The sequence below is a fragment of the Ambystoma mexicanum genome, chromosome 9 (genome assembly GCF_040938575.1).
Source record: "Ambystoma mexicanum isolate Mex_15411 chromosome 9, UKY_AmexF1_1, whole genome shotgun sequence".
In the NCBI taxonomy this organism is placed as follows: domain Eukaryota; kingdom Metazoa; phylum Chordata; class Amphibia; order Caudata; family Ambystomatidae; genus Ambystoma; species Ambystoma mexicanum.
The window spans coordinates 307,440,941-307,468,354 of NC_090931.1; the positions used below are offsets into that span (position 1 = coordinate 307,440,941).

General features: G+C 43.8%; 1 protein-coding gene across 2 annotated transcripts in view; it reads right to left on the minus strand.

Moving 5' to 3' along the window:
- Window positions 1-27,414, minus strand: part of P2RX1 (purinergic receptor P2X 1) — a 443,061-nt gene that overhangs the window by 46,835 nt on the left and 368,812 nt on the right. For both annotated transcript variants that reach the window (XM_069614712.1, XM_069614713.1), the window contains one exon: window positions 15,390-15,479. In XM_069614712.1, coding sequence (XP_069470813.1) covers window positions 15,390-15,479 — 90 coding nt within the window. The remainder of the gene's footprint in view (window positions 1-15,389; window positions 15,480-27,414) is intronic.

The window sequence follows — 27,414 nt, forward strand, 5'->3', positions numbered from 1 at the left end:
TGATTTGCACAAAGGTTTGAAAATGGACAGCAGAATATGGCCATCTTCTACAGTAAAGAAGGTAAGGAAATGTACAATATAAACTGAACCAATTTGGTTCCCGCTGCTTTTGTATTGAGCCACACTAGAACTGTACTGATTTAGTTAACACCACATTTGTATTTAGCCACATTAGAATGGTACAGTTTAGTTTGGACATCGCTCTTCTGTGAAAGTACTGTGAGCAAAAACATGGTTACAGACCCTCCTGAGTGGACACCTACCCAGAGGACAGGTTAGGAGTCTGTGTGTTTGTTCTCAGTAGAGGAGCTCCCACAACGCTTCTAATACAGATTTAGTTAATGCTGCTTTTGAATTTAGCCACACTACAGGGTTCGAAATTGCCAGGAGCTGGTAGGTATTTAGCTCCTGGTTAAAGCCAGGGGGAGCCTGGTTAGCTTGAAACAAACAGCTCCCAAGAGCAATGTTTGTCTCTTGGGGCAAGTGGTGACATACTCATCAAGCTATGTAATATTAACTGTGTGTGTTTGGGAATGTATATAATGGACAATAAAGAGCACACTTAAAGGACATTTAGAGCATATTGGATAACATGAAAGGGGCAAAGAGTTAGAGTATCGATGTTGCGCAAAGTTAGATTTGCTGCACCTTCTATACTAGCTATTGGTTCCCCATAGGTAGCTCCTACCTATATGGTTATGCCTGATAACTAGGAGCTGCCTTTTGCTCCTGGTCAACAAATCTCAATGTTGATCCCTGCACTAACTTGGTTCCTGCTGCTTTGAACCAAGCCACACTAGACTTCTAATGATTTGGCTAACGTTGCTTTTGAATTAGGCAAGACTAGAACTACGCTGGTTTGGCGTCCTCTGCTTTTTGAATTAAGCCACACTAGGATTGGGATCTATGTAAAAAATCCGAAAAAAATAATGAGGTGGAAAGGACAGAGTTTTTTTTGGTCAATTTACAAATCTTTTTTGGGCTTTTTGCCCTTTTATTTTAATAATGTGGGGTCAGAGCCCTGCAACCTCCCAACGTCCCCCTACCTTAAGTCATACCCTTAACCCATACCCATCTATTTTTTTTATAACATTTTTCAAAAATCTCACAAAAAGTCAATCAAAAATACTTGGTCTTCTACACCTCGTTATTTTCTCATTCGGTTTTTGAGGTAATAGCCTAGAATTGTACTGATTTAATTAACTCTGCTTTTGAATTTACCCACACTAGATCTGTAATGATTTGGTGTCCGCTCCTTTTGCATTTAATCACACTAGAACTGCACTGATTTGGCATCCGCTCCTTTTGAATTTAGCCACACTAGAATTGTACTAAGTTAGCTAATGCTGCTTTTGAATTTAGCCACAATAGAATTGTACTGATATAGTTATTTACATTTAGTTTAGACGTGCACCTATACAAACCATATGCCTGGACCAAAGCAAACACACGACAATTAAGAATGAATAACTGACAATAAAACTACTCAACACCCAAAAATCACCCAAAACCATCTAGCCACCCCCCTTCTCTTTTCCTCACCCTCACGTACAACACATGTGCAGCGGCCCAGTGAAATAACCCACAAAAAACACAAAGCACAGACCCCTCTATAGTCATACTACAAACCTAATACCTGCAGACAACCAACAGCTCAGATACTGGACATCACCCATACGGACACAACAAGCCCAGCTCACACGCACAGATGCCAGTTTCTCCTGGTTCTGCACACATCAACAGATGAGCACAACCTCATCTGATCCATCGCTCTTCCTTGCCTTGTTCGTCTCTATCTTTTATCCTCAACATTAATAAATATGGAGACTCTGCTCCTTCGGATCACTGTTTCCCTCTCTCGTACTATTCATGTGCTTCTGGTTTACTGCCCTTCCACTTATGATAATGCTTCTGTCTTAGCCTTTAGTGCAGCCTTGACTAATTTGAAAATCCACTACTCCTACTTGATTGTTCTTGGGGATTTCAGTTAACATCCTTATGATTTGACAGATTTACAAATCTCTTGCTTGATTTCTGCCCTGTCAGATATTGATCTTCCGCAGTTGGTCATCGGCCCAACCCATATTTGTGAGAATACTTTGGATCTCATTTATGCTTCTTCTTCACTGGTTTCTCTGTTTCCCTTTCTTCTGGTCACTTGGTCGGATCATTTCATCATTCCATTTGCCTTTATGATTTTGCCGTCCCTTACACCTTCCTCTCTTCCTCACTCTTCCTATTGAAACTGGCTAGCTATAACTAACACTGACATCTCTGCAAACATTAGAGTCTGTGCCACCACTGAATCAGTTGACCTTTCTTTTTTATCATCATCGTTTTATTCTACTGCTGACTTACTAACTCTGTGAAAAAATCTAAACCCTGCAGACTTCTCTCTGAGCCCTGGTTTTCTCCAGGACTTGCCAAACTCTGCCTCCTATGGTGGCAGGCCAAGCAAAAGTGGTGTGTCTCTTACTGCTGTCTGCTCAACATGCTCTTCGCAGGGCCACTGCTTATCAGGCCACCATTATTAATGCTAAACATGCTTTTTTCACTACGGTTTGAATTGATGGTTAAGCAACCAAAGAAATTATTCAAGCGTTTTCACTCTTTGTCTTCCAACCCATCTTCAAATTCTGTTGCTCCTTCACAATCTTTCTGTAACTCCTTGTCTTATTTTTTCACATTAAAATTGTTTCCATTCAACTGAAGATCTCCATCAGTTGTGTCTTCGGCGATAAATAGTTAGTTTTTTTATAGTTTCATTCCTTCTTTGCTTAAACATGCTCTGGTGATCCATCTTCTTAAGAAATCTTCTTTGGATCTGCTTCTTCCTCTTAATTACCATCCCATTTCTCTTCTTCCTTTTTTCATGAAGTTGCTTGAGCCCTTGGTCACCACCTTGCATTGTTCTTTTCCTGAGAATTCTGGTTTTCTTGACCCTTTTAGTCTGGTTTTCAGCCTGGCTGTGGTACTGAGTCTGTGTTGGTATCCGCTCTTGATGACCTCGCCCGACTTGTTGATCAGGGTGGTGTCAGAGTCCTCATTTTAATAGAGCTTTCAGCTGCTTTCGACACTAATGATCATTCCATTCTTATCGGCTGGTTGTCCTCGGCGGACATCTGTGGCTCTGTACTTGCTTGGTTTCATTCCTTATCTGATTGGTCCCAGTCACTCCTCCTCTTCCCTTACACTTCTTCTCTGGTTCATATCACATGTGGTGTCCTCCACGGTTCTGCTCTTTCTCCTCTTCTTTTCAATGTGTACATCCAACCTCTAGTCAAGCTTATTCACTCTTTTGGTTTTCGTTGCTATTTCTATGTGGATGAAAATGTTTGGCAAGTCCCTTTTGCATTAATAAAAAGGAGCCCAAAGAGCCAAAAATGCGATGGACAAGATATGAGAACTACAAACATGTATTGCAAACTGCCCGAGCAGAGAAATAATAAAAAGACATTTGGGAGGCAGACCTGGGACACCCTATAGAGGACCAAGCCTGGGTGGACATCTGGACTCGCACCCAATCAGCATCTACCTGTGTGACGAATAGAGAATGCACCCACAAAACTTTACTATGCTGGTACTACCCCCCTTTAAGACTGCACCACATGAATCATTCGGTGGACCCGGTCTGTAGGAGACGATGCGGCCAAGTAGGATCCTTCTTCCATATGTGGTGGACCTGTCCCAAGGTCCAGAACTTCTGGAAAGAATGCCTGGTGGTCATTGCAGAACTCACGCACATTACGCTCCCATTAGAGCCTGAACCTATTCTCTTGGGCGCCCCGGTCCCGGGGATTTACCCACGTACAGGCCCCAAAGCTAAACTGTTGTCCCACTGCCTGTTGGCGGGTAGGATAGTGGTGGCCTGCACATGGAAATTGGCGGAGGGCCCACTCCTGCCCTTGTGGTGGGTGAAACTGTGGGATGTGCTCATCGCAGAGAAGGTGACCGCGGCCAGAGCAGGTCTTCTCCACCGCTTCCAGAACATTTGGAACCTGGTCCTCGAATTTGATCCAGACTTCCCAGCATTAACATACAAACCCCAGCTGGCCAGAAGGGTCCTAGAGAGCTGGCCCGCCCCACAGGGACAGGAACAAGAAGAAGGAGATGTAACTGCGGGATGAACTCGGGGAGGGGGGAGAAAGTAACACCCTCGTGTAATAATGCATACCAAATGTTGATCTCAAGTGAATGTAATGCTTTCCTGCCTTGTTCAAAAATAAACATATTTAAAAATAAAAAAAAAAAGACATTCATATTAAAGGGGAGTGAGTGCATGGTTATATTGTGTTCACAGAAAGCAAAAAGCACCAATTTGTTTCCAGTTTCTTCACCAGTGATTGGCTGGCAAGAGCTGCAGTATCCATGATTCCATAGATTACACATTTTCATTGGCCTATTCTAAGCATGTGGTAATAGTGACATTCATGGTGGTTGGTTCATACTTGGTAAAGTCACTTCCTTTCCCCTACTCTGGGATTGGATGATGGATGTTGAAACATGTAACAGTCCGACTTCATCTCCCATTGGCTGTTCCAGGAGGAGTAGATGTGGAGTGAGTGAGCACAGAGCTCTTGACCAGTCATTATTGTGAGTTGTGATAGTGTGACCCAATTATAAAATGTAAGTTCTGTCCTAAGTGACCTTAGCGGTTTGGCACCAAAATTTTGTTCTCACCATTAAGAACTGTGCATTATCAGTATACGTTGTCGCTTTGTAACTCCGCTTGGTGGAAAACCTACTCGCCTGTCTTTCCTGATTCTCATGAGATCATCTTGTTCGCATTCTGACCTCATGTGCGGGGCCCTTGCTGCTGGCAAACTGTGTTCATTCATAATGTGAATGTGTTCGTGTAGTGCATATTGCCATAGAAAGTGTCTCTATTTTGCTAATCCATTCAGGCAATGTGATTTAAATGTGAACTACTGTGCTGACCTCTGGTGCCAGGTTAATACTATGAAAAGTATATGACTGCTCATGTGTATGACCTCACAAGTTGTCCTTAGTACTATACCATTCATGTGATGTGAGCTGTGTGTAAATATCTGTGTTGTTTACTAACTCTGTTTACTAACTCCTAATTAGTGCACAGAGCTTGGACTGACAGAAAATTATTTTCACTTTAATGGATATTTTTACAAACAATTCCAAGGAACGGCGATGGGGGCACCAATTGCCCCTAATATAGCTAATTTGTATATGGAATATTTTGAGGAAAAAATAATATATGCAGAGCAGAATCCCTTAAAAAAAAATCTTCAATGATGGCAACGATATATAGACGATTTTCTAATTATATGGACAGGAGGAAGCAACACATTTTTTGTAGTGGATAAATCGGCAAGATAGTCATCTAAAATACACATATACCTTAAATAGGAATGAGATCAACTACTTGGATATGACTATTAAAGTGGATAGTTGTAATAAGAATTTATTTGTAAAACCTTTTCATAAGCAAAGAGATAAAATGTTCTTTTACATTATACTAGCTTCCACCCCAAACACACGTGAGATAATCTGCCACTAGACTAATTCCTTCGACTTAAGAGGAACAGCAATAATAGGAAAGACTAGATACAGGAAGCAAACAACTTAAGGGACTAACTCCATGATAGGGGTTACCCACCGAATCTTACAGCAAAGGCAATAAATCGAGCCTATAATAACAATCGTGAAGGCCTTTTAGACCAAAGTAAGAAAACGACTCAAAGTAAGGGAGAAGTGATGGTCTTTGTAAATACATACAGCCATCTTTCGAATAAAATACAGAAAATCATCCATAGAAATTGGACCATCTTGGAAAAAGGGAAAAATCAATTGGAGAGACCATAGATAGCATACAAAAGGAGTAAAAATGTAAAGGATCAAATAACACGAAATAACATTGTAAGAAATATCAGACAACAAACAATAACAGAGAGCATGGGCATGGCACGAGCAACGGGACATACGCCATGTGGTAAACTGTACCAGCTGTATTCAAACCAGCAGGAGTACAGAGGTTGATGTAGGTTTACCTAGGAAGTGGACCCAACATACCCTAACAAATTGTAATTTGAAGATGGTAGTCTATGCTATTTGGTCCCCATGTGAAAAATGTTACATTGGGAAGACTAAGAGGAAAATAAGAACAAGGATCACAAAACACAAAAGCTGTATTAAAAATAGAACACATACAGCGCCACTAGTAAGTCATTTTAATGAATGGATACATAAAGCAGAGGACTTGAGATGGACGGTATTATACCAAGTCAAACCAGGAGGGGATGAAAACATGGACAAAAGGAGATTGGGCCAGAAAGAAAACAAATGTATCTTCCTAACTAAAAGTGCAGTCATTCGTTTAAATGAACGTTCGGAGGAATAATAGAGGAAGAAAGCGGAAATTAGGCATAGATATGGCAGATGGAGAACCAGTACATTAACAGCATCTGTCCCCCTCTTAAAAAGGTATTTACGTGGGGACAAGAAAACCAGATTGGTCATTTAGAAGATGTGTAAACATGAACATTCAAAAAGCCAAAAAATTGCCTCAAATCGTATGATGAGTACAGGAAGGTAGCATTCCGCCTGAAGTCACATTTCAAATATGCTATTATTTAACGTAGAAATATTGGCTCTAACAAGAGTAGTTTATAAAAAAGGACCCAAGATAGGAGGAGTAGATAAGATGGTAACCATGACTATGGGCTGAACAAGCGAGGAGCCATAGTAAGACAGCCGAAGAACGTGAGGAAAGCGGCCGGGAGCCTAACAGTAAGAAGTGCGGGATGAAAGGCTTAGACCTTTAGAATCTGATTGGAAAATGTGTTAAATATAGTCATTTCTTACTTGTAGCCTGGCGCGTAGAGGTGACAGAAAAATCGAGTACATTACGTGAGACGCGGAATAGGTACACCGCTTCGAGACTGTTTTTAGAACTGGAACAGCTGAATAAAGTATGCGGTAAAAGGCAGTGAGTGGGAAAGAAGGGATAGATGTAAACAGAAAGGCTAGTGGAAATCAAGACACTTAGAAGGATAATTTTCATGAAGGTAAAATAGATTGCTCTGAGTTAACTTGCTCTGTATTCCTTCACTTACAGTGAATGCAGAAACTCAATCACAACGCGAATAACAAAGCGTTTACAAAAAACGGAGGAAGTACCAAGAGTTTTGAAAAAAATGGCATTGCGGACAAAAGTGGGAAGTGAGAGCACATGGCAGGAGCCGGTGAGTGAGAGGGGAATTTGAACAACTTAGTAGTACTCCCATAAAGGAATGCAGTTTTTGTCTTTGAAAATGCCTAACCCACAAAGGTAACTGTTAAATTGAATACACCCCGCCCCCCGCTTTTCTCATCACGCAGGGAGGTGAAGGAAAACAAATGCTCAGTAAATATGGATAAGATAACATCTTAAGAGAGACGCAGAGTTCCTTTTCTCAGACAGAGACACCCCGAAATTGGTAAGTGTGTATACTGATGGCAATCCATGTTTAGCCATAGCAACAAAAAGAATAATCATGTCCAAAGTACCATTAGAAGGTTAAAATTCACATTTATGGTCAATAAAGAATGGTAAATTAAAACCGTTTTTTGTTTCTTATAGGGAATAACTGTTGGACAGACCACGTTAAAGAGTGGAACACAAAGACTGAAGACCAACAGAAGAATAGTTAATAGACCACATAAACAAGACTAATCGACCGAAAATAAGGAAAATTCATCCTTATACCGGCAATCCAGTTTTATAGACAAAAGGTGGTACCGTCACTAATTTACGGAATGGACGTGGCTCTCAATATTCAAGAATCAATATGGCCGAAACTAGAGGGTTATCTTTGGAAAGCGGTCCTGGGTTTGCCCAAATCTTCGTTCATTTCAGCTATACGACGTGAACTCGGCTTACTATCATTAACAGCCTCAATAGAACAAAGCCAAATGAGAACATTGAGGAAAATCATAAACCCAGACACACTTCCCGTTTATAAAATGATCCAGGAAGAACTTTGTCTTGAACGTTGCAAAGCTCTGATCTCTTGGGACCAGAAACTCATGTCAAAACTAAAAGATCTGGCCTGAACCCAAGAGGATCTAATACAAAACCCTGAAAAAATCAAAATCAAAATGGCGCAACAAGAATGGATTAACACATGTAATTCGGCAACTGCAAACAAACTCTTTGGCCAATTACCACCTACTACAAATAAACTGAATCTTCCGTTGAACTATTGTATCAAATTCCCAAACAAGACACTCCAGAAGCACTTTATGAGAACAAGATCAAACCTGATGCCAACCCAAGAAATTCGGGCTATTTGAACCCGAACCACAGTTACAACCTGCAGACTTTGTTTAAACTCGGAAATGGTAGAAACAACAAGGCATCTTCTTTTGAACTGTCCTAAAACCGACTACTTGCGCGAAGCATTCTTACTACCCCTATTTCATGACTCACCTCTGAGAGAAGAACTTACATGTTGGTGCAGACTGATTGCAGGTGAAAAGACAAAATGGGCCATAGTCACAGTTAAGATGCTCGACGCTGCTTTAAAAAAGGCCACTGAGACTGAAATTAAACCCATTTTAGGCAGAAGTCAGGAGGCCTAATCAACCGATGTTGGCATATTTTACTTTACTAACGAGTCACTTCACTTGGCATCAGGTTTAATCTTGTTCTCTTCATCGGCATCTTGTAAAAATCAATTTCTTTATATTGGTTATAATCAAGTAAATAAATAAATAATAGTTAAAAGATTTTTAAAGTTAAAAATCGTGGATCAAGTTCTGTAAAAAACACTACGACTTAGAGACAAAGAATGTGTTAGACTTTGTAGATCAAAGCAGAATTTGTGGTAACTGTAGTGTCCCCCTGAAGAATTTCCTAAAAAATTGTTTTAAAGTTTGAATGAGGAATTAAACATGTTGGGCAATAGAAATATGAATTAATGTGAATGGATGTAAACCAGGAAGTAATGCCACATTGAAATGAACTGGAAGGTAATATAGGCAGTACACATGTTTGGGTTTTAGTCAAAAACAGAGTAATACACTACGTACAGATAGATCCACAAAATGCATTGGAATCTTTGCAAGTAAATGAAATAGGTTCAATTATTTGGATTGGATTTTATGAATTTGTATTCATAAATTGGATTTTTAATAATATTAATAGATCCGGTTTCGGAAATAGTCATGTGTGTCCTCCTCTTGAAGATGAGAGCTGTTTGTCTTCCCTAAACAAAAGGAACACAGGACCACTAGATCACTATAAAGTCTATTTCTCTTTTGCTAATACATTCAGGCAGTGTGATTTAAATGTGAACTACTGTACTGACCTCTGGTGCCAGGTTTATACTATAAGAAGTATATAACTGCTCATGTATATGACCTCACAAGTTGTCCTTAGTACTATGGCCTTCATGTGATGTGAGCTATGTGTAAATATATGTGTTGTCTACTAACTCCTAATTGAGGCTTCACAGCAGAAAGTGGTGTCTGGTATAACTGTTTCTTAAAAGAGAAGAGAGTTTTTCAGCTGCGATTTATCCTACAGATGGCAGTGTTGTGCTTTGATCAGTCTCTCGCTTTAAACATGCTTTTCCGTGTCTCATTGCTTAACTCCTGCCAATATGTGACTTTCATTAAGTTACGTTTGGCTATTTTGCTTAGGGACACAAATTGTTATATTTCTTTGGGACATGACGATGGGAAAGCGGCGAACCTTATGCAGTCCGTTCAATCAGAGTACATTGTCTTGTCTTTAAACTCTGGGTTTTAGTATAATCTTATGTTGCTTTCCATGATCTCACTGTTCCAAACTAAACCCTGGGAAAGATTTTGCTTCTCTCTAATCATTCCCTGCATGTCATCTGGCCTGTGGCTGTGTAAATATTGCAACTTAGCAATGTGTGCCTTTCAGCGAAGGTCTGATTGCTGCTTCCTATTATGGGGTCATGGGGAGATTTCCTATGCAGCAGAAATGGCTATATACATGAAACATACGTGTAGTGCATTCAGCTAATGTAAAATAATGGCGATCAAGTATTTGATGCTATAAACACTTCTGCATTTCTCTAATAGATGTTTAATGCAGCTGTGTTTGGGTAAAAGTACATAACTATGTTAGTGTACAAGGGTCATGTTATGGCCTGGCTAAAGCATTGCTATTAGCGCTCTACTGGCCTAAGCATGAAGCCTTTTGCTAAATGGGGCTACTCGCTTTGCCGCAGAGCGCTTTTGTCAAAGTGACTTTCGCAATTTCTATTTTTGCGCAGGTTTGGGACATTGCATGAAATTGCCCATATTCTTATATTCCCCTACAGTATAAAGATTTGTGTTCATCTTGATCTCTCTCTTCAAGCCATGCTGAGTGTTGCCGCTCTTGTCTTCTTTCTGTGAAGACGTGGATGAGTAATAACTACTTCACCATCATGGCGATAAGACTGAGGTTCTGATGGTTGGCCCCGCTACTTCGGCAAACTTCTGGTCTTCTGCCTTTTGGCCTGCTGTCCTTGGCCTGCTACCTAAGCCCGCCTAATTGGTCAGGAATCTTGGCGTTAAGCTTTCCGCCTCATTTTCCCTCAAGGCTCAAGTTAGCACTGTCTGTCAGACCATTCACCTTAAGCTTAGGGTTCTCCGTAAAGTACTTCCTTACCTGCTGTCTCATTTGCGTCTTCTGGTGCTTTCTTCTCTGGTATCAGGGTCCCTTGACTATTGTAACTCTCTTTGTTTGGGTGAACCTGCTTACCTTCTTCAAAGTCTACAGATCCTGCAAAATTCTGCAGCCAGAGTAGTGTGAATTTCAAGGCCTTATGTATTGTTCATTGTGCCTTTTATTCCACTGACCCTGAGTTCAGACCAAATTTTGCTTCTCTCTGCCTTCTCGCCCGTTGCGCTCTGCAGTGGACTCAGCATTTCTGCCCCTCGATTCAGACTCTCCTGTACCGGGGGTCATGCTTTCTCTGTCACTGCAGCTCTTCTATGGAACTCCATTCTGGTGTTGCTTCATGCTATTTAGGATCATGTGCTTTTTTGGCATTCTCTCAAAACATTTTTGTTACAGTATTTTCCCTTTTCCTCTCTGCCAGTTTCTCAGCAGCATGATGCCCTGGTCGGTGTATGTTGCGCTATACAAATGTTTAAAACATAACATAACCTCTATCCTGTCCCTCTCTCCCTCACTAACTAACTCTACCCACTTTTCTCACAGAGCCACTTGAGCGCCTGGAGTCCATGCTAATGACAGCGGTCTAAATCAACATAACATAACATCTAACATGTGCACATTCTGAGGCCCAAGCTGGGTTTGACTGCACCTTTTGTGTCCCAAGTGATGAGATATGCTAGCGCATCTTATCACTGATGCCAAAGTATTGAGAATTTGAGTTATTTTTTAAGTGCCTTTGAAAATATAACCATTAGTCTTAACCCTCCTGTGCTAATCAATTGTTATCTTCCAAGTGATCTTTTCAAAATAAATCTTGTAAAAGGGGTCTGTCTTACTGACTAGAGCGAGGTATTTCAAAGCCTCAGCCTTAAAGCTACAAATCTCTTGTCTTCTTGGGAGTTATTACAAATACAAGGGACAACCAGAAAGTTCACCCCTTTTAAACTAAGAGCCAGAGAGTGAGAAGGGTGTCAAAGGTCGAGGGGAAATACAGAGCAACAGACCAGATTAGTTTGATAACAACTGTTGCTTTATTTACACATAACACACGGGCTGGAGACTATAACACAATAGGGATGCTTCTTAATGTAACAGTGCAGAGGTACCGGGCAAACACAAAAATTGTCGATAGGCATAACAGAACCATAGTCTAAGATAGGACTGTGGTCTTAAGTCCAAGATCCCTAGAATAAGGAACAGTTTGAACTTGAAGTAAAAAAGCTTAGGTTGAAATCACTCACAGTTCCTGAAAGTCTGGCTTCCATCCTACTTTCTTTTTGGGAAGAGGTGGCCCTCCTGGGCTTGCTGGATAGGCCTATGGTTCAAGTTGTTAGCCCACCTGGGCTGAGTGGTGGACGCTCCAGGACTATTGGCCCTCCCAAGCTGGTTGATGGTGCATCTGTCTTCATTTATTGGCCCTCCTTGGCTTGACAATGGATCTAGACTGTCTTTGGGCACTGTCATTCTGGTGCACGTGTCTAGCAGTTAACAGTCTTGTCTTCCCAGTCTGTCCTGAGTGGATTGTCAGGTTGTAGTCATTGTTGTCACGTGTCCCAGCCAAGGGTGAGAAATACATGCAAATGGGGTTAAATGTCTTCTCCTTGGATGAAGTATCTAGCCCTAGCAAAGTATGTTCCATTCCTTTGTTCTTTCTATGTCTGGCCTTGGTCCAAAAACTGATTCTGGGTTATTGCCCTCAGTAATCCTTGTTTAATATGTGCCCCCTTTTCAATCATAAACAGCAGTCTCTCTAATTGGATTAATATCTATCGTCTCCTGTTACTCTGATGCATTTCCCTCCCTTACTGCTGCAGTTAGGACCATCCTTACTCCTCCAAAAGCTCTGAACCTCAAACCCTTTTTCAACGTGTGCACCATCTACACAAGAGCGACTAACAAACACGTTTCTGGCATTGACAACCTCCGAAACATTGTGACTTTGCTTGCTAAGACTCACTGGAACCTGGTTCTCAGACACCCTTTATCCACTGAGGTGCAAAATCTCAGCGAATAACAGAAGCACTAAGATAGGTGGTGGAGCTGCTGCTCATCTCCAGGGTTATCTCTCTTCCACCAGGATTATCACCATCCCTACCGTCACTTTTGAAAGCCTGGCTTGTCAATACACCATACATCTATGGTAGTGGTTCTTTTCAGACCTCTAGAAGACTCATTTGCCTCCACTAAAAAATGTGGGGGCAGGCGGATCGGGGAGACCACTACTTTGACCTATTTGTAATCTTTGAGAGTTGGAGAGACGGTTGTAATTAAGGCTCTGGTTTCCATTTGTACTAGTTTCTATAGCTACAGAGGAAAATAGTTCCCTTTTCTGGCATTTGTAACTGAATTTGAAAATGTGAATGCAGTCCTCTTCTTTTAGTTCCCCATGCTGTAACCCGCGCCTTTGTGGCCAAAGGCTGTGCATGCTGGCAGCGTATAGAGAGTGCAGCAAGGAGGTGATACCCCTCTGCAGCAGCTTAGATGGATGCAGAGATGTGGCTCAGGCCAGCAGCTCTCGAGCTGCTCATCTGAGCTTTCTTTGATATTCTCCATGCTTGTCTTGTATGTCTAAAACACAACACAGGTCGTTTGCTGGATCGGTTGGATCCCAGCTACATGTGAGATCCATATGAAATTGCACACAAATGAACCACGCTTCTGTTGTCCCCTTGCGTTTTTAAGCAAAAAAGTATCCCATGTGTAGTGAAGGTGAATTTGTTGAGACCTTGATTAGCCCATTAAAGGGAATCCAAGCGCTACTGCACACTTTTAATTTTAATACATTTGGATCAATTGCAATATAACATTTCATACAGAAATGATGACGGCGAAAAACATATACTGTTTAACAAATAACGAAATATGGATACACATGTACACAAAGTCAGAAAAAGAACCACCTTGAAATGGTGAGCTTTAGTCACAATAAAGCCTGCTGCATAAGCAGTATATTGCCAGCATAGATGTGGTTTTGAATCCCTCTGGTCTGCGCATGCGCATGATCATGCAGCCTTCGCACAGGAAATAACTGCGTGATTGCAGGTACCAAACAGAGATATGAATTCTCAACTCAGACATTGGTACTATCGAGTGAGAGAGATGGGAAGCTTGGTGCAGCTTCTCTCTACTTTGCTGTTGCTGCTACTACGTTAATGTCTGCGACATTTAAATACTCTGCTCTCCAAGGTGAGACATTTGATAGGCTCTTGCCATATTAGTAGTGAAGTCATGGGTCATTACGAATGTCCCAGTCTGGAAAAATGGCTGGTAAAATTCCTGGTAATTCCAGCACAAGCAATTTTACTGGACCGGGGAAAACACAAGTTTGTCGGTGGGGCACTTACTTACCAACAGGCTTGAGCTACTGGCAAATAAGGCCCCCACTGGCAAAACATGCCACAATTACCTCTGGACTCCATGGAATGGGGATTTACTGATGTTACCAGAATATCAGGCGGCGGAAACGGTAGGGTTAGAATTACCGGCGGGATACCGGCAACCTCATAATGACCCCCACACTAGGTGCGCATGTTGCAGCCTTCCTGCACCCTTTCCTCAGTCAATGCTTCCAATGGCATTTTCCTCTCCTCCTGCAAGCATGTCTCTTTCAGTTGCTCCCTCTGTTGTCACCATGTACACTATCACCACGACTGCTCACCATCAGCTATCCTCAAGGTTGCACCAGAAACAGGCCATGAAGAAATGGAAGAAACTTATACTCAGACGACAGCCTGATATGCTCATAGCAAATACCTACATCCAGATGGACAATATCAATGTATCTCTAAACTTTAATCTGCTCGATTCTAATCACTTTGGACAGTACTGACCAGGAACATGTGTGAACCTGGTGCATAGATGTAAAAATTCTGCAGCAATGTACTGGATCTGGCTAAGACACCGAGACCCTAGACCACCTTGGGCTCATTGAAGGTAGGTAGATAACAGTAGGGTTCTGCGAATGCCGCTTATCCATATTATAACACAATGTACCAGAAAGCTTTTGTCACGAGGTCACAAGTGAGACAATGGGCCTCATTCCGAGTGCGGCGTTAAGGGGTTAACGACGCCGGTAAAGGCGCCAGAGCCGTCAATCCCTTACCGCTGCATTCCGAGGTCCTTTAGCGGGTCCCGCTAAGGGCGCCTGGTTTTACCAGGTGCCTTTAGCGGGACCCGCTAAAGGACCAGCATGCTAACAACGGGTCCGTTATTAACGGGCCTGTTGTTAGCATGATCCCCATTCCCATTGAGCCCTATGGGGGCTCGAATGGGAATGGGGATAGGTTCCCTGAATGGGGAAATACCGTGTCCTCCAAGGTTGGAATGGCACAGTATTTCCTCATTCAGGGAACCCGGACCCGGTATGCGGTATGGGTGTAGCCATGGCGCTACTAGCGCCATGGCTACCTCCAACCTTGTAATGTCCCCCAATGACAGCTATTGGAACACAAAGGAACATTTTAAAACGTTTAATATGAAAAGTGCTTAATCTTGCTTAATGTGTCAAAATATGACAAAACATAAATCCTTTGCTAGAAACTGTACACATGATATGTTTGCCGAAATTGCCTTCTCCCAAACCCATCCTGAAAATTCCAGGCTTTTTGGTGTCCCTCTCGGTACATTTGGTGCTTCTTTTGACACATTTCGGTTTATCAAGCAACAGTGCATGTTTTTCACCTTAAACATTTTACAAAGTAACAATGTGCAGCTATAACACCTTCATCACGCCTACCTCTTGCTGGGTGAACTTGAACTTCTTCTGTTTGTAATAGTTTCGTTTCGGGAGGATGTGGAGTAACATCAAATCGCAGACGACAGTTGCCTGAAGAGGTACAAATAAGAGGAAAGGCTCAGTTAAAGCGGTCCTAAACGACTCGTTGATCAATTTTCAAGTTCAAGCAAAACATCAATACATATGACACGCAGGACTGGCATACACAATAACATCACACATGCTTTCAAGAGCTCTTTAGAGTTACCACCTGCAGGCGCTTCCCACTGCACAGGCGTGACACTCCTGTGACATTGCATTGCTGCTACCAGAATTATGCAGGCCTGTGGGAAACACCATAACAGGATAGGCCGCCTCTGCACATAGGCAAACTTAAAGTGCTTCACCTAGGCTACATTAGGGCTAAATAGGCAACTGCATAGGAGACAACCTGAAAAGGACATACGTGGACGCCTTACTGAGCCTACAAACACCAAATCCAACCCACTTGCAAGGGCAGAGGACAGACCTCAAAATGGCTGATCTCCTGAAGTGGCATATAGGCCCTGGTGAGAGTGAATAATTAAAGGGCCTTGATGAAGTCCCAGGAATACGTATTTCACAGGTTATTTTTGCAAAGTAAAAGAAGGCGTTTGCTTTCATGAAAAACATGTGTAGGTGCAGGAATCAGAGCATGGCTAATCATTTGGGTGTGCTTTTTGCACGACTGTTTCTTCGGAAAGGCAGGTCAGTTCTGTTGCAGAGAGTGCTAACTGCATCCTGTCCTCATTGCCCAGGACTGCCCTCTGATTAGTCCACTCTGATCCAGGTGCTGGCTCTCCAGTCTTTGTTGTTGGAAAAGTGTGAACATGGGGTTGTTGAACAAACACTTGATAGAACTCCAAATGGTCCAAAATCAGGTTAGTGTGCTTATTTGTGGCTGGAGAGGTGAGATCCAATTTGCTCAAAAGAGGTGAAAATTGGGATGTGGAAAGCAGAGATGTCCTTATCTGCATCAACCAAGGAATTCTATTTTCAAAAGTACTATTACATGCATCCTTAAACAATTCCTTCTTAAGCTCAGCTTCAGACTGGTTCCATATAGTTCCTTAAAACAACAATGGCTGCATGCAAATCAAATCACTTCCCATCTCTGTATGCATGTTAAATGTTGCATCAGGTGGAAGACCATGCTTGTCCACAGAAATGTATTCTGTGCAACTTGCAATTTTCACACGTCTGCATGCCGCCAAATTGCTGCACAATAAACCCTGACAAAAGACTGCTTTATTAATCAAATCGTTTGATTTTACTTAATGGGATTGTTAATATTTTTCGCAAAGCAAAGAATTTCCCAGTTAACGCAGGACATTTTCAGTGCCAGATTATGCACTTCATCCACTTTATGCACTTGATCCACTTGATGTTAGAGTTAAAATGAATAGCCAGGTATAAACATCAAGTATGTTTCTAATTTCTGTTACTTGAGATATATTTGGTTTAGCTTCTCCCTTTCCCTTGATGTGCCAGGATTATTATGCTATGCTATGGTAAACATTATGCACTGTCGTACATTTAGGCCTCAGATCCTCCATGTCTCCTTTGTCTGAGGCCTCCCTCTGCACTCAGCTCCTCTGACATGCCCAAATCCTGCCTGGTGCTGATTAGACCAAGACCCTGTAACAAGGCAAAGAGACACGCCAGATCTTCTCTTCCATTTGCTCTCTACAAGTGTACCATCAGCACCATATATGGTAGATAACAGTAGGGTTTCTGTGAATGCCGCGTATCCCTATTATAACACACTGTACCAGAAAGGCTTTGTCACAAGTGAGACAATGACAGTTATTGACAAATGTCTGCAATGTCATGCCAAGTTCCACCCACCATTGTGAAAATGCTATGCTATAATATATTGGTGATTGCTTATGATTTGCTATATAAACTGCACTCTAAGGGTTGCCCCTTCAGAGCTCTGCCTGACAACTAACCGGACACTTGTCCTTCTGTATTTTCCTGCTTATCAGCTGATTATTTCTCTGTATGCTGCATACTTTCTATCTAATACAAGAAGCCTGGTTTGCCATCAATCTGGTGTCTTGTCTCCTTATTGCTGCACACTTAGGCAGAGGCCAAGGTGACCGTTGGGAAGGGGCCAACGTTGGCTACCACAAAATGGTGACCGTGTCTCTGGTCTAATGGCACAAGAGTTTTCTGTGGGCTGCCCTCGACCACCACCGCAAGGCAGAGTACACAAGGTCCTCACCATACCAGAGGTTGCTTCTATAAGTGTGGTACACCTGTTGACTGCAAAGTTGCCAAATCTGCGGTGTGGTTGAGAGGTGGGCCACAGAGGATCTCCAGCACAGTGCATGGCTGTGAACCTTTTTCCCTCTGGCTGATCAGTAAACACAACCTTCCTTCCTCCTATTTTCTGTCACCTTGATTTATTAAAGCTTTGGTCTATATTTTGCATATTATCATTCTACTTTGTGCCAAGCACTTTGACCCACTGCTCTGTGACTAAGCGTTGATTTGCCATTTCATTTATTCACGGTCTCTCTATCTACAACCCCTGGTATATTTTGTTTTCGTCTGTATATAAATAGATATCTGCAGATATTTTGTCACCGTGTTTGTCAAGCTTCTAGTGCTTATTTTCATAGGTGGTATTTGCTGGCTCCAGTGTAGGGATATATGCTCAAATTGAGTGCCAATGTTTTGAATTTAGTGCCTCAGGCTTTCCCGTGTGTAGTTACTTTTTGCCATTGCTGAGGGACCCTTAGGGTTACAAGCCTGTGTACAGCGATCTTGGCAGACACGTTAAAAATAAACAGTTAGCTATCCCACAGTAGTTTATCAAAGCAGCACCCTGCAGATTCGGAAGCACTGACAGGGTGCCTGCCACAGCCCACGACCCCCCTTTTCCTTGGAGGAAAATCTGCAGATTTTAAAAGGGCCTTTCTTGAAAACCGCTTGCCTACCGTGTACATGCCATTACTGTCATTTATGTCCTGTGAAAACTGTTTGTGCGTCTGCTGCTGTTCATTTTATTATCTCACTTTTGCTGGTGATGTTTTGATTCTTATTTGATATGTTAGGTTTAACTGTTTATGTTGCTGTTCATTTTGCTTCTCACACTGTTTGAAGATGAGGTTTTGATTCTCATTTTATTTTGTGATTCAGGCCTATGGCCCCCGTGTAACATCACAGTCTATTTCTGGTGTTTGCAAACTAATGGGACATGCTTAAGTCTCCAGTTTGAGTGAGTTTCAGAGTGACTGCACCGTGGTTAATGTGTGCCACCACATAACCACGATTTGTGACCTCGATGGGTGTAAAGATTGGGGGTCCAGGTGTGTTGTCGCAGGGCCCCTGGGAATGGTCGCAGGTTACAATGTATTTGCCCCTTGTTGTATATTCAGAGTTCTTTCTCAGTGGGCTGTAGCTGTAAGAGTGTTATGCATTCCTGGGGCTGCCGTTTCTATGGTTGCAGCTGATTGTGTTGCCTTGTGTTTGCCCTCCGCCGCTGTGTTATTTTTGCCCTCTTCCGCTCTGTGGGTTGCCACTCACCGGAGATGGTCACTGTGATAAGCCATTACCACACATATTCCTGGCCTACTACAGACGTCTTTAAATTGCTGCCTGCAGGCCTGACTTGTTTAGGGATTTTCCTTATTCCCTTGGGGTTACTTGTCATTGTGATTTTTGATTGATGAATTGACTTTGTGTTTTATTTCTTGATTAATTGTGAGCATTGTCAACATTTTGTGCTACTGTTCACCAGTACCCTTTCATTGCTACAGAAAAATTAGTGCACAGACATACCTACATGTTTTACTACCATGCTTGGAGGTGGCCTTGATTGGTAAAAGCAACATTGTTTTCGTGACTGGCCCCCCTTCATTGCTTTACCTACTACAACACTTAGAGCTTTGCAGTCTATATATCTGTTCTTGTTTCAACTAAAGAGGCGATGCTGATGGAACTTGTCCATTCAGGAGTTATGTGCCGAATGTTACTGCTGAGCTAAACTTGAGGCGGTTCCTCTAGTCCATCTTGTGTATTACTTTCTCTTCATATTCTGCAAACTCTATCACTCGTTGCTTGCTCCTGTTTGCCCTTTTTGTAACACCTCCTTTGTTTGTTTTTCCACTGACACCAACAATAAATACCAATTATCACTAGGTTGTGTGCACCATGCCTCTTGACCTGCACTACCTGCAGGTCCATCTCCATTTGTGTCTCCCTGCTCTTTTAATTCCTAGACTTAACTATGGGCTCATATCCAAAAAAAGACTTACACCTGTAGTAGGCACCAATGCCTTCTTCATGTTTTCAACATATGGGGCATTCACCTGTAAATAGTTGAAAAATTGGAATTTTTAGACAAGGTTTCAAAAAGAGTTTCAGTGGCCACTTGAGGGCTCATTTCAGGTGGATCATCTTGTTGTCTTGTGAGGGGCTTTGGAACAAAGAAAGTATAAGGTGACTGATGTTCAATGGTCAGCCTATTTCGCCTCGTACAAATAATCTACAAACAGATTGTGTGACAGTCAGATTAGACCACTTACAAACTCCCGGGCTAAGCTAGAGAAAGAATTAGAAAAGTACAAGTATCCCTCCAAGGGCAGCCAACCAAACAGGAAACACACTTGCAAAACAGGCCTCTACCCAACTGTTTCAGCAGACACTGTTAAAAGACTCCCTTTCAGAAGCACCTACAGCACCACCTGTTGACCTTTTAGATTAACTAATGCCATACTTGCCTCTCCTGATTGCCCGCACACCACCTACTCCGCATCAAATGGACTCCCCACCCCCCACACCACAGCGAGCTGCCATACCACTCAAGCCACACGCACCCATCCTCCAGAACCCTCCTCTGGCTCCCACACCACCCCCGGTGCCCTAATCGACACTTCACTTTTTACTTTCTAGCGCCAAAGCCAAACCTCTATCTTCCTCCACCCCATTGCTCCCGCCCCCAACATAACCGCTGTAGCAGCCTGTAACACAGGTGGACCACGGGCTATTTACAAAAATCTCTCACGGCAGCAGACCCAGGCTCGCCCGCAAGAACTAACTAAACTAAACTCCACTTGCCACCTGCCTCCATGTCTGCACCCCTGGCACTGCACCCTATCGATGACTCATCATCGACCTCTGCTGCCAGCCCCCTTATGCTGATGCGCACCTACCCTGAGGCCAATACCGAGGCTGAACCTATGAGAATTCACACACCCTGGAGCTCCACTGACTTATATCATATGGCACAACAATTCCCCACTTTGCCTGACAACCCCTCGGCTTTCATGGAACATTTAAATACAGTCATTGCCTGTTATGATCCCACCATTGGGGACCTTAAAAAACTCCTACGAGCTGTGCTCAAAGACACTCTATACAAACTAATTATGGACAAACTACAATGGTCTGACACAGTGGCGGAAGGTAATGCTATTACTGCTAATATTACTGCACTTGCCGCCCTCATCAAGAAAAAAACCCTGTCAAACCTGAATGGTCAAAAATAGCAGCCTGCAAGCAGAACCAGCCTGAATCTCCCTCTGACTACCTATCTAGATTGGCTGACTGTTTCACTAAATACTCTCATTTTGTGAATGGTCTCCTTCCTGAAATTTCAAACAATAGTCAAAATGTTCAGATTGGGTGGCAAGCGGAATCTATTGAAAAAGCTTTGGAAGCAGCACAACATTTCTATGACAAGCTCAAACGCCAGGAGCAAGATGGTGTGACCCGCCTCATAGCTTTGCAAATACTGCATGCTCAACAAAAAAAGCCCATGAGGGCCGGGGATGCCCGAGTACCCCACGCCAAGCCTATGCCCAACAGGCTCCTCCTGCTTTTCATCAGGGCAACCAGCCACAATAGACTTTTTCAACCCCATATTTGCCTGCCCAGCAACCCCTGCAAGGGAAACCTTTATGCAGATATTGAAAGCAGACAGGCCATCTCATCTAACAATGCCCCGCCAAACCTGCCAGACCACAGTAATATGGTCCCACAACTCCTCGCAATGATTCCATTCCTCCTGGAAATTCTAATTTCTACCCTCCAACCAGCCACCACCCCCTCCGCCTCCTCCCCCTAACGGGGCCTACCATGATAGGCATATCTCCTATGGCCCACAATGACATTGCCAGAGGGAGTCTAACTTGCTGCCTGCTGCTTAGCTCCTGCTGGACTGTTCCGGTCCCTATCTCAAATGTAACATCCAAAAACTAAATGTTAATAATTTAGTTGACACAGGTGATAGGCGCTCGATGCTATGAGCTGCAGGATTTCCACATGTTAAAGTTTCTAGAGAAATTGTAAATGCGATTGGTATGTCTGACACTACCATCCCACACCCAGTGTCCAATTCATTATCTGTTTCTATTGGTCCCATCACTGAACATCATGCCTTTCTACTGAGCCCTTGCTCACCTGCAAATTTGTTGGGTATTGATCTGTTATGCAAAATTCATTGTACCATTTATTGTTCTTTGGATGATATTTACCTAGAGGTTCCATAGTCTAGACAAGCTGAATGTTTGTTCCTCGTCCACCAGCCGAAGCACCCAGAGCCTCCTCCAGAGCCTCCATCACTCCTCACACTCATCCAAGCTACACAGGTACAACACCTTATTAACTCAATGCCAGTTGCCCTCTGGGCTGCACACACCAATGATGTAGGCCACATTCTGTCTGTCATAGCTGTGCAAATCACCCTTAATCCTGAGATCCCTCTCCCACATGTGCCTCTGTACAGAATATCCCCTCAAGTAGAGGAAGGTATCAAGCTTGTCATCTCTTCCCTCATTGATCAGGGCATCCTCTACTACACCATTAGCCCCAGCAATACTCCGATACTCCTGGTGGCCAAGAAGGGGACAGACAAATTTGGTTTTGCTCACGATTTGCGTGCCCTTAATAAGGCTGTCATACCCTCACATCCAGTGGTACCGTCCCCCTCACCATCCTCTCGTATACCCCACCAAACACCCAATTTTTCACTTGCATTGATCTTGCCTCTGCCTGAGTATCTCTTTGCATTCACATACAAGGGACGTCAGCTCACCTAACAGGTCCCTTCCTATGGGCTTTATTGACTCCCCGCCTCTCTTCTCGCAGATTCTTCGGGAAGACCTCCAGGATCTCACCTTCCCGGGTGGCTCCACTATGTTCCAATATGTGGATGACCTACTCTTAGCATCACCTTCCTTTCAGGTCTCCCTCGCCAACTCCAAAATGCTCCTCACTACCCTAGCAGCAAAAGGTCACAAAGTAAACGAGTCAAAATTGCAGCACAGTCCGCTGTCTAGGACACAACATTTCCCATGGAGCAAGGCGCCTTGCCCCCTCTCGTGTATCCTGCATCTTACAATGTCTCATGCCTGCCATTAAAAGACAGTTATTTTCCTTTTTAGGAATGAGCAATTTCTGCCACCCCTGGATGCTTGATTATGCCTCTACTGTAGCACCTGTGCAAAAGATGCTACATGACTCCTGTGAGAAACCTGAAGGTGTCTCACCTACTTGTCCCCGGGGATCTGTCATTCAGGTGGCCAGGACACAGCCATCACTATTGGATCCAGTTCCTGGGGGTGGACCAGTGTGGGAGGATCACCTGTATGGGGGGTCTTCGGGGAGTGGAAGTGGGACACCGAAGGGTGAGACGCGGTATCCCCTTTCCTGTAACACCTTTTCTCCATTCTACCAGGTAGGATCCCGGGAAGCGCAACCACCCCTTTCCCGACACAAACACTTTCTCACAGACAGTTCATCATGAGCGGCAATGGACTAACACTAGAGCCGTATATCTGACAAGTCCCAACATGCTGGCCAGGCAAGGTCAGGCAATTACTGATCATTACACACACCTGACCCCCATCACACTTCCCCACACGGATAAAAGGCGGAGCACGAAAGCACACTTTGAGTGAGGAAAAGCACACAGGAAAGCAGCAGTTCCAAGGTGGCGATTCAAATGGCACAGAAACACAGCGAGACTGGAGAGGGGTGCAAGGAGGGAAGTACCCTTGACCTCTAGCAACCGCTATGTTCACAAGCTTTGGAAGGTGCGAAGCCTAAGCCAAGGAACTGAAGCTGACCAAACCTACGCTGTGGATCAAAGGTATCCGGGGCGCTCCCGTGTCGATAACCCAGGCCAGGAGGAGCGATGGCCACCGTGGTACTGTCCTTGGCTCCTGCAGGAAAGCTGCACCAGTAAAAACAGCACAGCCGGTGAGTCGGAGAAACCGATACAAAATCACCCTATATTTGAACCAAGGTTGCAAGCGGCAAGATTGTATGAAGAGTTCCACAATGGACCGTGTTTGAATCGCATGTGATATGAGGTGCAAAGAATTGGAAACTGAAGGAGTGAATGAACTGTTGAAAGCTAATTCAGATACTGTAGACAGAGTGGTCTGAGGGAGACTAGTTGAATGTGAAGAGGGATCGGAGCTCGGCCGAGGGTGGTCCGGGGGGCACCAGTCACCCGAGAAGGAATAGTTTTGGAAATACAAGATAAAAGGGATCTGAGCCCGGCAGAGGGGGTGCCAGGGAGAAACATCCTAAATCATTTAGTTACAAGAAGTAAGGAACTTTCTATTTTTGTTTTGTACATCAGACCCTCCGAAACAAGAGACTTTGATGGAAAAGAGACTTGAGCACAGGAGGCCCTGATGCTGGAACTGTCATTGTATCTTCGTACCGCAAATGCCAGAGTGTGCACCTTGCTCAGAGGGAACCGGCTTGCCCCGTGTTGAAAACGTGGGGAAGGGAGTTCATCGGCCCAAGTATCCAGATTATCATTTTGTGAACACTTCTTTTTAATGAACAGATTCCCCACTATTTGTAACTAGTAGTAAAGATTGGCAATAGTTTTTTTTAATTATAGGCCCTTTTTATTTGACAAGATTCCACTAGGACTGCCTTCTTTATTATTTGATGGTTGTAGCTTGCTCCCCTTCTTAGATTTAGGTTTAGCTAGACATTTATCACACCTCTTTGAAAGTTCAATAAACACCCTTGAACTGTGATCACTTGTGTCTGTCTTACTTTGATATCATGTCTTCCTTACACTCGCAACCTGACAAACTCACAAGGTCTCCTGACGCTTCAACAACCTTCTCCAAGATCAAGACTGCCCTCTTCATTACCCCACCCTCGCCCTTCCTGAATACTCTGAATCATTCACCCTGTTCTGTGATGAGAAAGAGGGGTATGCCTTGGACATCCTTACAGAGAAGCATGTGGACCTACAACACCCTGTATCCTATTTTATCTCACAGTTTAATCCTGTAGCCTCTGCCCTTCCCAAATATCTCAGAGCGGTAGCTGCCGCTTTCTCCTTTCAAAAGCAAACAACACTGCCCTAGCACATCACATAAACATAGCAGTGCCACACACTGTATTAACACTGCTCCTCAGGGGTTAAACACAACACATATCTGCTGCCCATCTCACCAAATATGAAAAATTGCTCCTCTCCTCTGCCAATTTCACTCTCATCAGATATGTCCCACTCTACCCTGCCTCCCTATTACCCACTCCAGATGATGGTCACCCGCACGACTGCATTGCAGCAGTTGACATTGTGTCATCACCAAGATCTGTCCCCAAGGATATCCCCCTCCCCAATGCAGAGCTAGTTCTCTTCATTGATGGTTCTTGTCTAAGGGACTCTGCAGGGATTGTCCAGACAGGCTTTGCAGTTTGCACCTTCTTTGAAGTATTAGAAGCATTTCTGCTCCCATCAGTACGATCAGCACAAGTTGCTGAACTCATTGCCCTCACACAGGCTTGCACCATCACCATACAATGCACAGCCACTATATACACTGCTTCACATTATGCTTTGGTATCTCAAATGACTATGGGACCCTCTGGAAACAGAGAGGTTACCTTACTGCCCAAGGTACTCCCATTCTCAATGCTCCCTGTGTTGAAGCACTGCTTATTGCATCTGTGATACCCACTGAGTTGGCCATTATGAAATGTAAGGTCCACACTCGGTTTTCTGACAGCACATCGCATGGTAACAAACGCATTGGCTGACTGCCATGAGAAAAATGCGACCGTACATGGCCCTTAGGCTACTGATTGTGTGCTGCTGTTTCTCTTCTCATTTGAGGACCCCCTAGCATCTCTTACCTCCTGGATGCGGTCTCCCAGGCTGAGAAACAGGGCTGGGAAAGTAAAGGATGTGTTTGTTGCTCTGATCGCCTATGGCGTATTAACTCAGACCGGTTAGTGGCCCCTCTATCGTTACTACCATATTAAGCATGTGTTGCTCACTCTGTGTCCCATTCAAGCTGGGGAAAGATGACCTCAAAGGTCAAGAGATATTGGTTTGCTCCTAAATTCCCCATCATTGCTCAGAAATACTGTGCTCACTGTCCAACATGTCTCACGTTTAACCCCGGAAAGCATGTGAAAACCACTCCAGGGGCACATGAAGTCCCTTATGGCCCCTTCGTGAATCTCCAAATAAACTTCAGTAGCATGACCAGTCCGCCTCTTTTGAGTACGCCCTGGTGGTAATAGACACATTTTCTGGATGGTCTGAGGCCTACCACTGAAAATAAGTTCATTCCATTAAAGTGGTCAAGAAACTGCTCAGAGAATTCAACCCACATGTTGGTCTCCCAGTTTCTATAACCTCTGATACAGAACATTTGCAAGACCCTAGGGATCCTACAGACTTTTCACTGCTCATAACACCCTGAACCAGCCGGTTCAGTGGAACACCGAAATTTCAACGTGAAGAACGACCTTGCCAAGGTGTGCCATGAAACAGGCCTAAGTTGGCCTGAGGCCCTCCCTCTTGTACTCATGGACATAGGAAACATTGTTAATAGAGTGCACAGCCTCTCCTCACATGAGATATCCATGGGGAGGCCCATGACAATGCCAGTTACTCTGCCACCTTCTCCTGAACTCTGGGATTTACAACTAAATGATGATCTTGTTGTTTCCTATTGTAAAATACTAATGTTGATTGTTAGTTCTCACTTATCGCATATCCAAGAAGTCCTTCCTCGACCGCCTGCAACACTGTGCCACAGCCTCCCGCCTGGGGACTGGGTGTTCCTGAAAGTGCATCAGCGAAACTCCTCACTGCAACCTCACTGGAAAGGACCGTTCCAGGTCTTGCTGACAACCCACACCGCAGTATGCTGTAGTGGCCATGACTACTGGGTCCACGCCAGGCAGTCTGTGAAAACAGCGGGTCCAATCAATTACGAAGCACAGCAAAGGGGTCCAGGACAAAGACACCCTGCCGTCGGCCAGCACCAAACACACGGCAAAGCTGCAATCTGCAAGGGTACAGGACCACGGCATCCCTCTTCAGCAGCTCACCAGGGTCTCAGCAGCTAAAACCCTGGTGACGCCACATCCAGCACTCCTCAACGACAAAGATCTGCTACTTGTCCCGAGGTACAACTTGCAGAGTGTGGCCACCATCTCACCTGACATCAGCAGGTGAACCACACCTACCAGAGGCATGCCACGGCTACACCTGTCTCCTATGGGAGGCTCAACGCTTTCAAAGCTTTTTTGTCACCAAGCAGCTACAATAACGCTGCGCACCTAGGGATTAGGTGTATAAGTCCCCCAGCCAAGGGGTTTAGGGGCCAGCTGAATGTGCCCAGCGCCTCAGCTGATTTCACCCAGCTCTATGCGTATGCCATAATTCTTGCAGGGATCCTGAACTTTTGCATCATCCTCTCTCCTGTCTATCAGGTCCTGTAATGACTGACACTCTTTGAAACTTTTGGGAATAAGGCCCCAATCTCTGTAAGGGTTGGACCGCTAAAGGAAGGAATAATGCTGCTATTGCATTATTGAATCTGAATTGTTTACAACATGTTTCTGTTCCATTCCATGGTATTGGCTCTGCCTCACCCTACATCTGCCATCCTACACCCAGATACCAACACCTTCCTCAACTTCTCTTTAGCCAACGCTGACCTAATGAATACCTCAGAGTGCTATGTAGGCTCCCACACTCCTATGTACGCCAGTGGGGGGG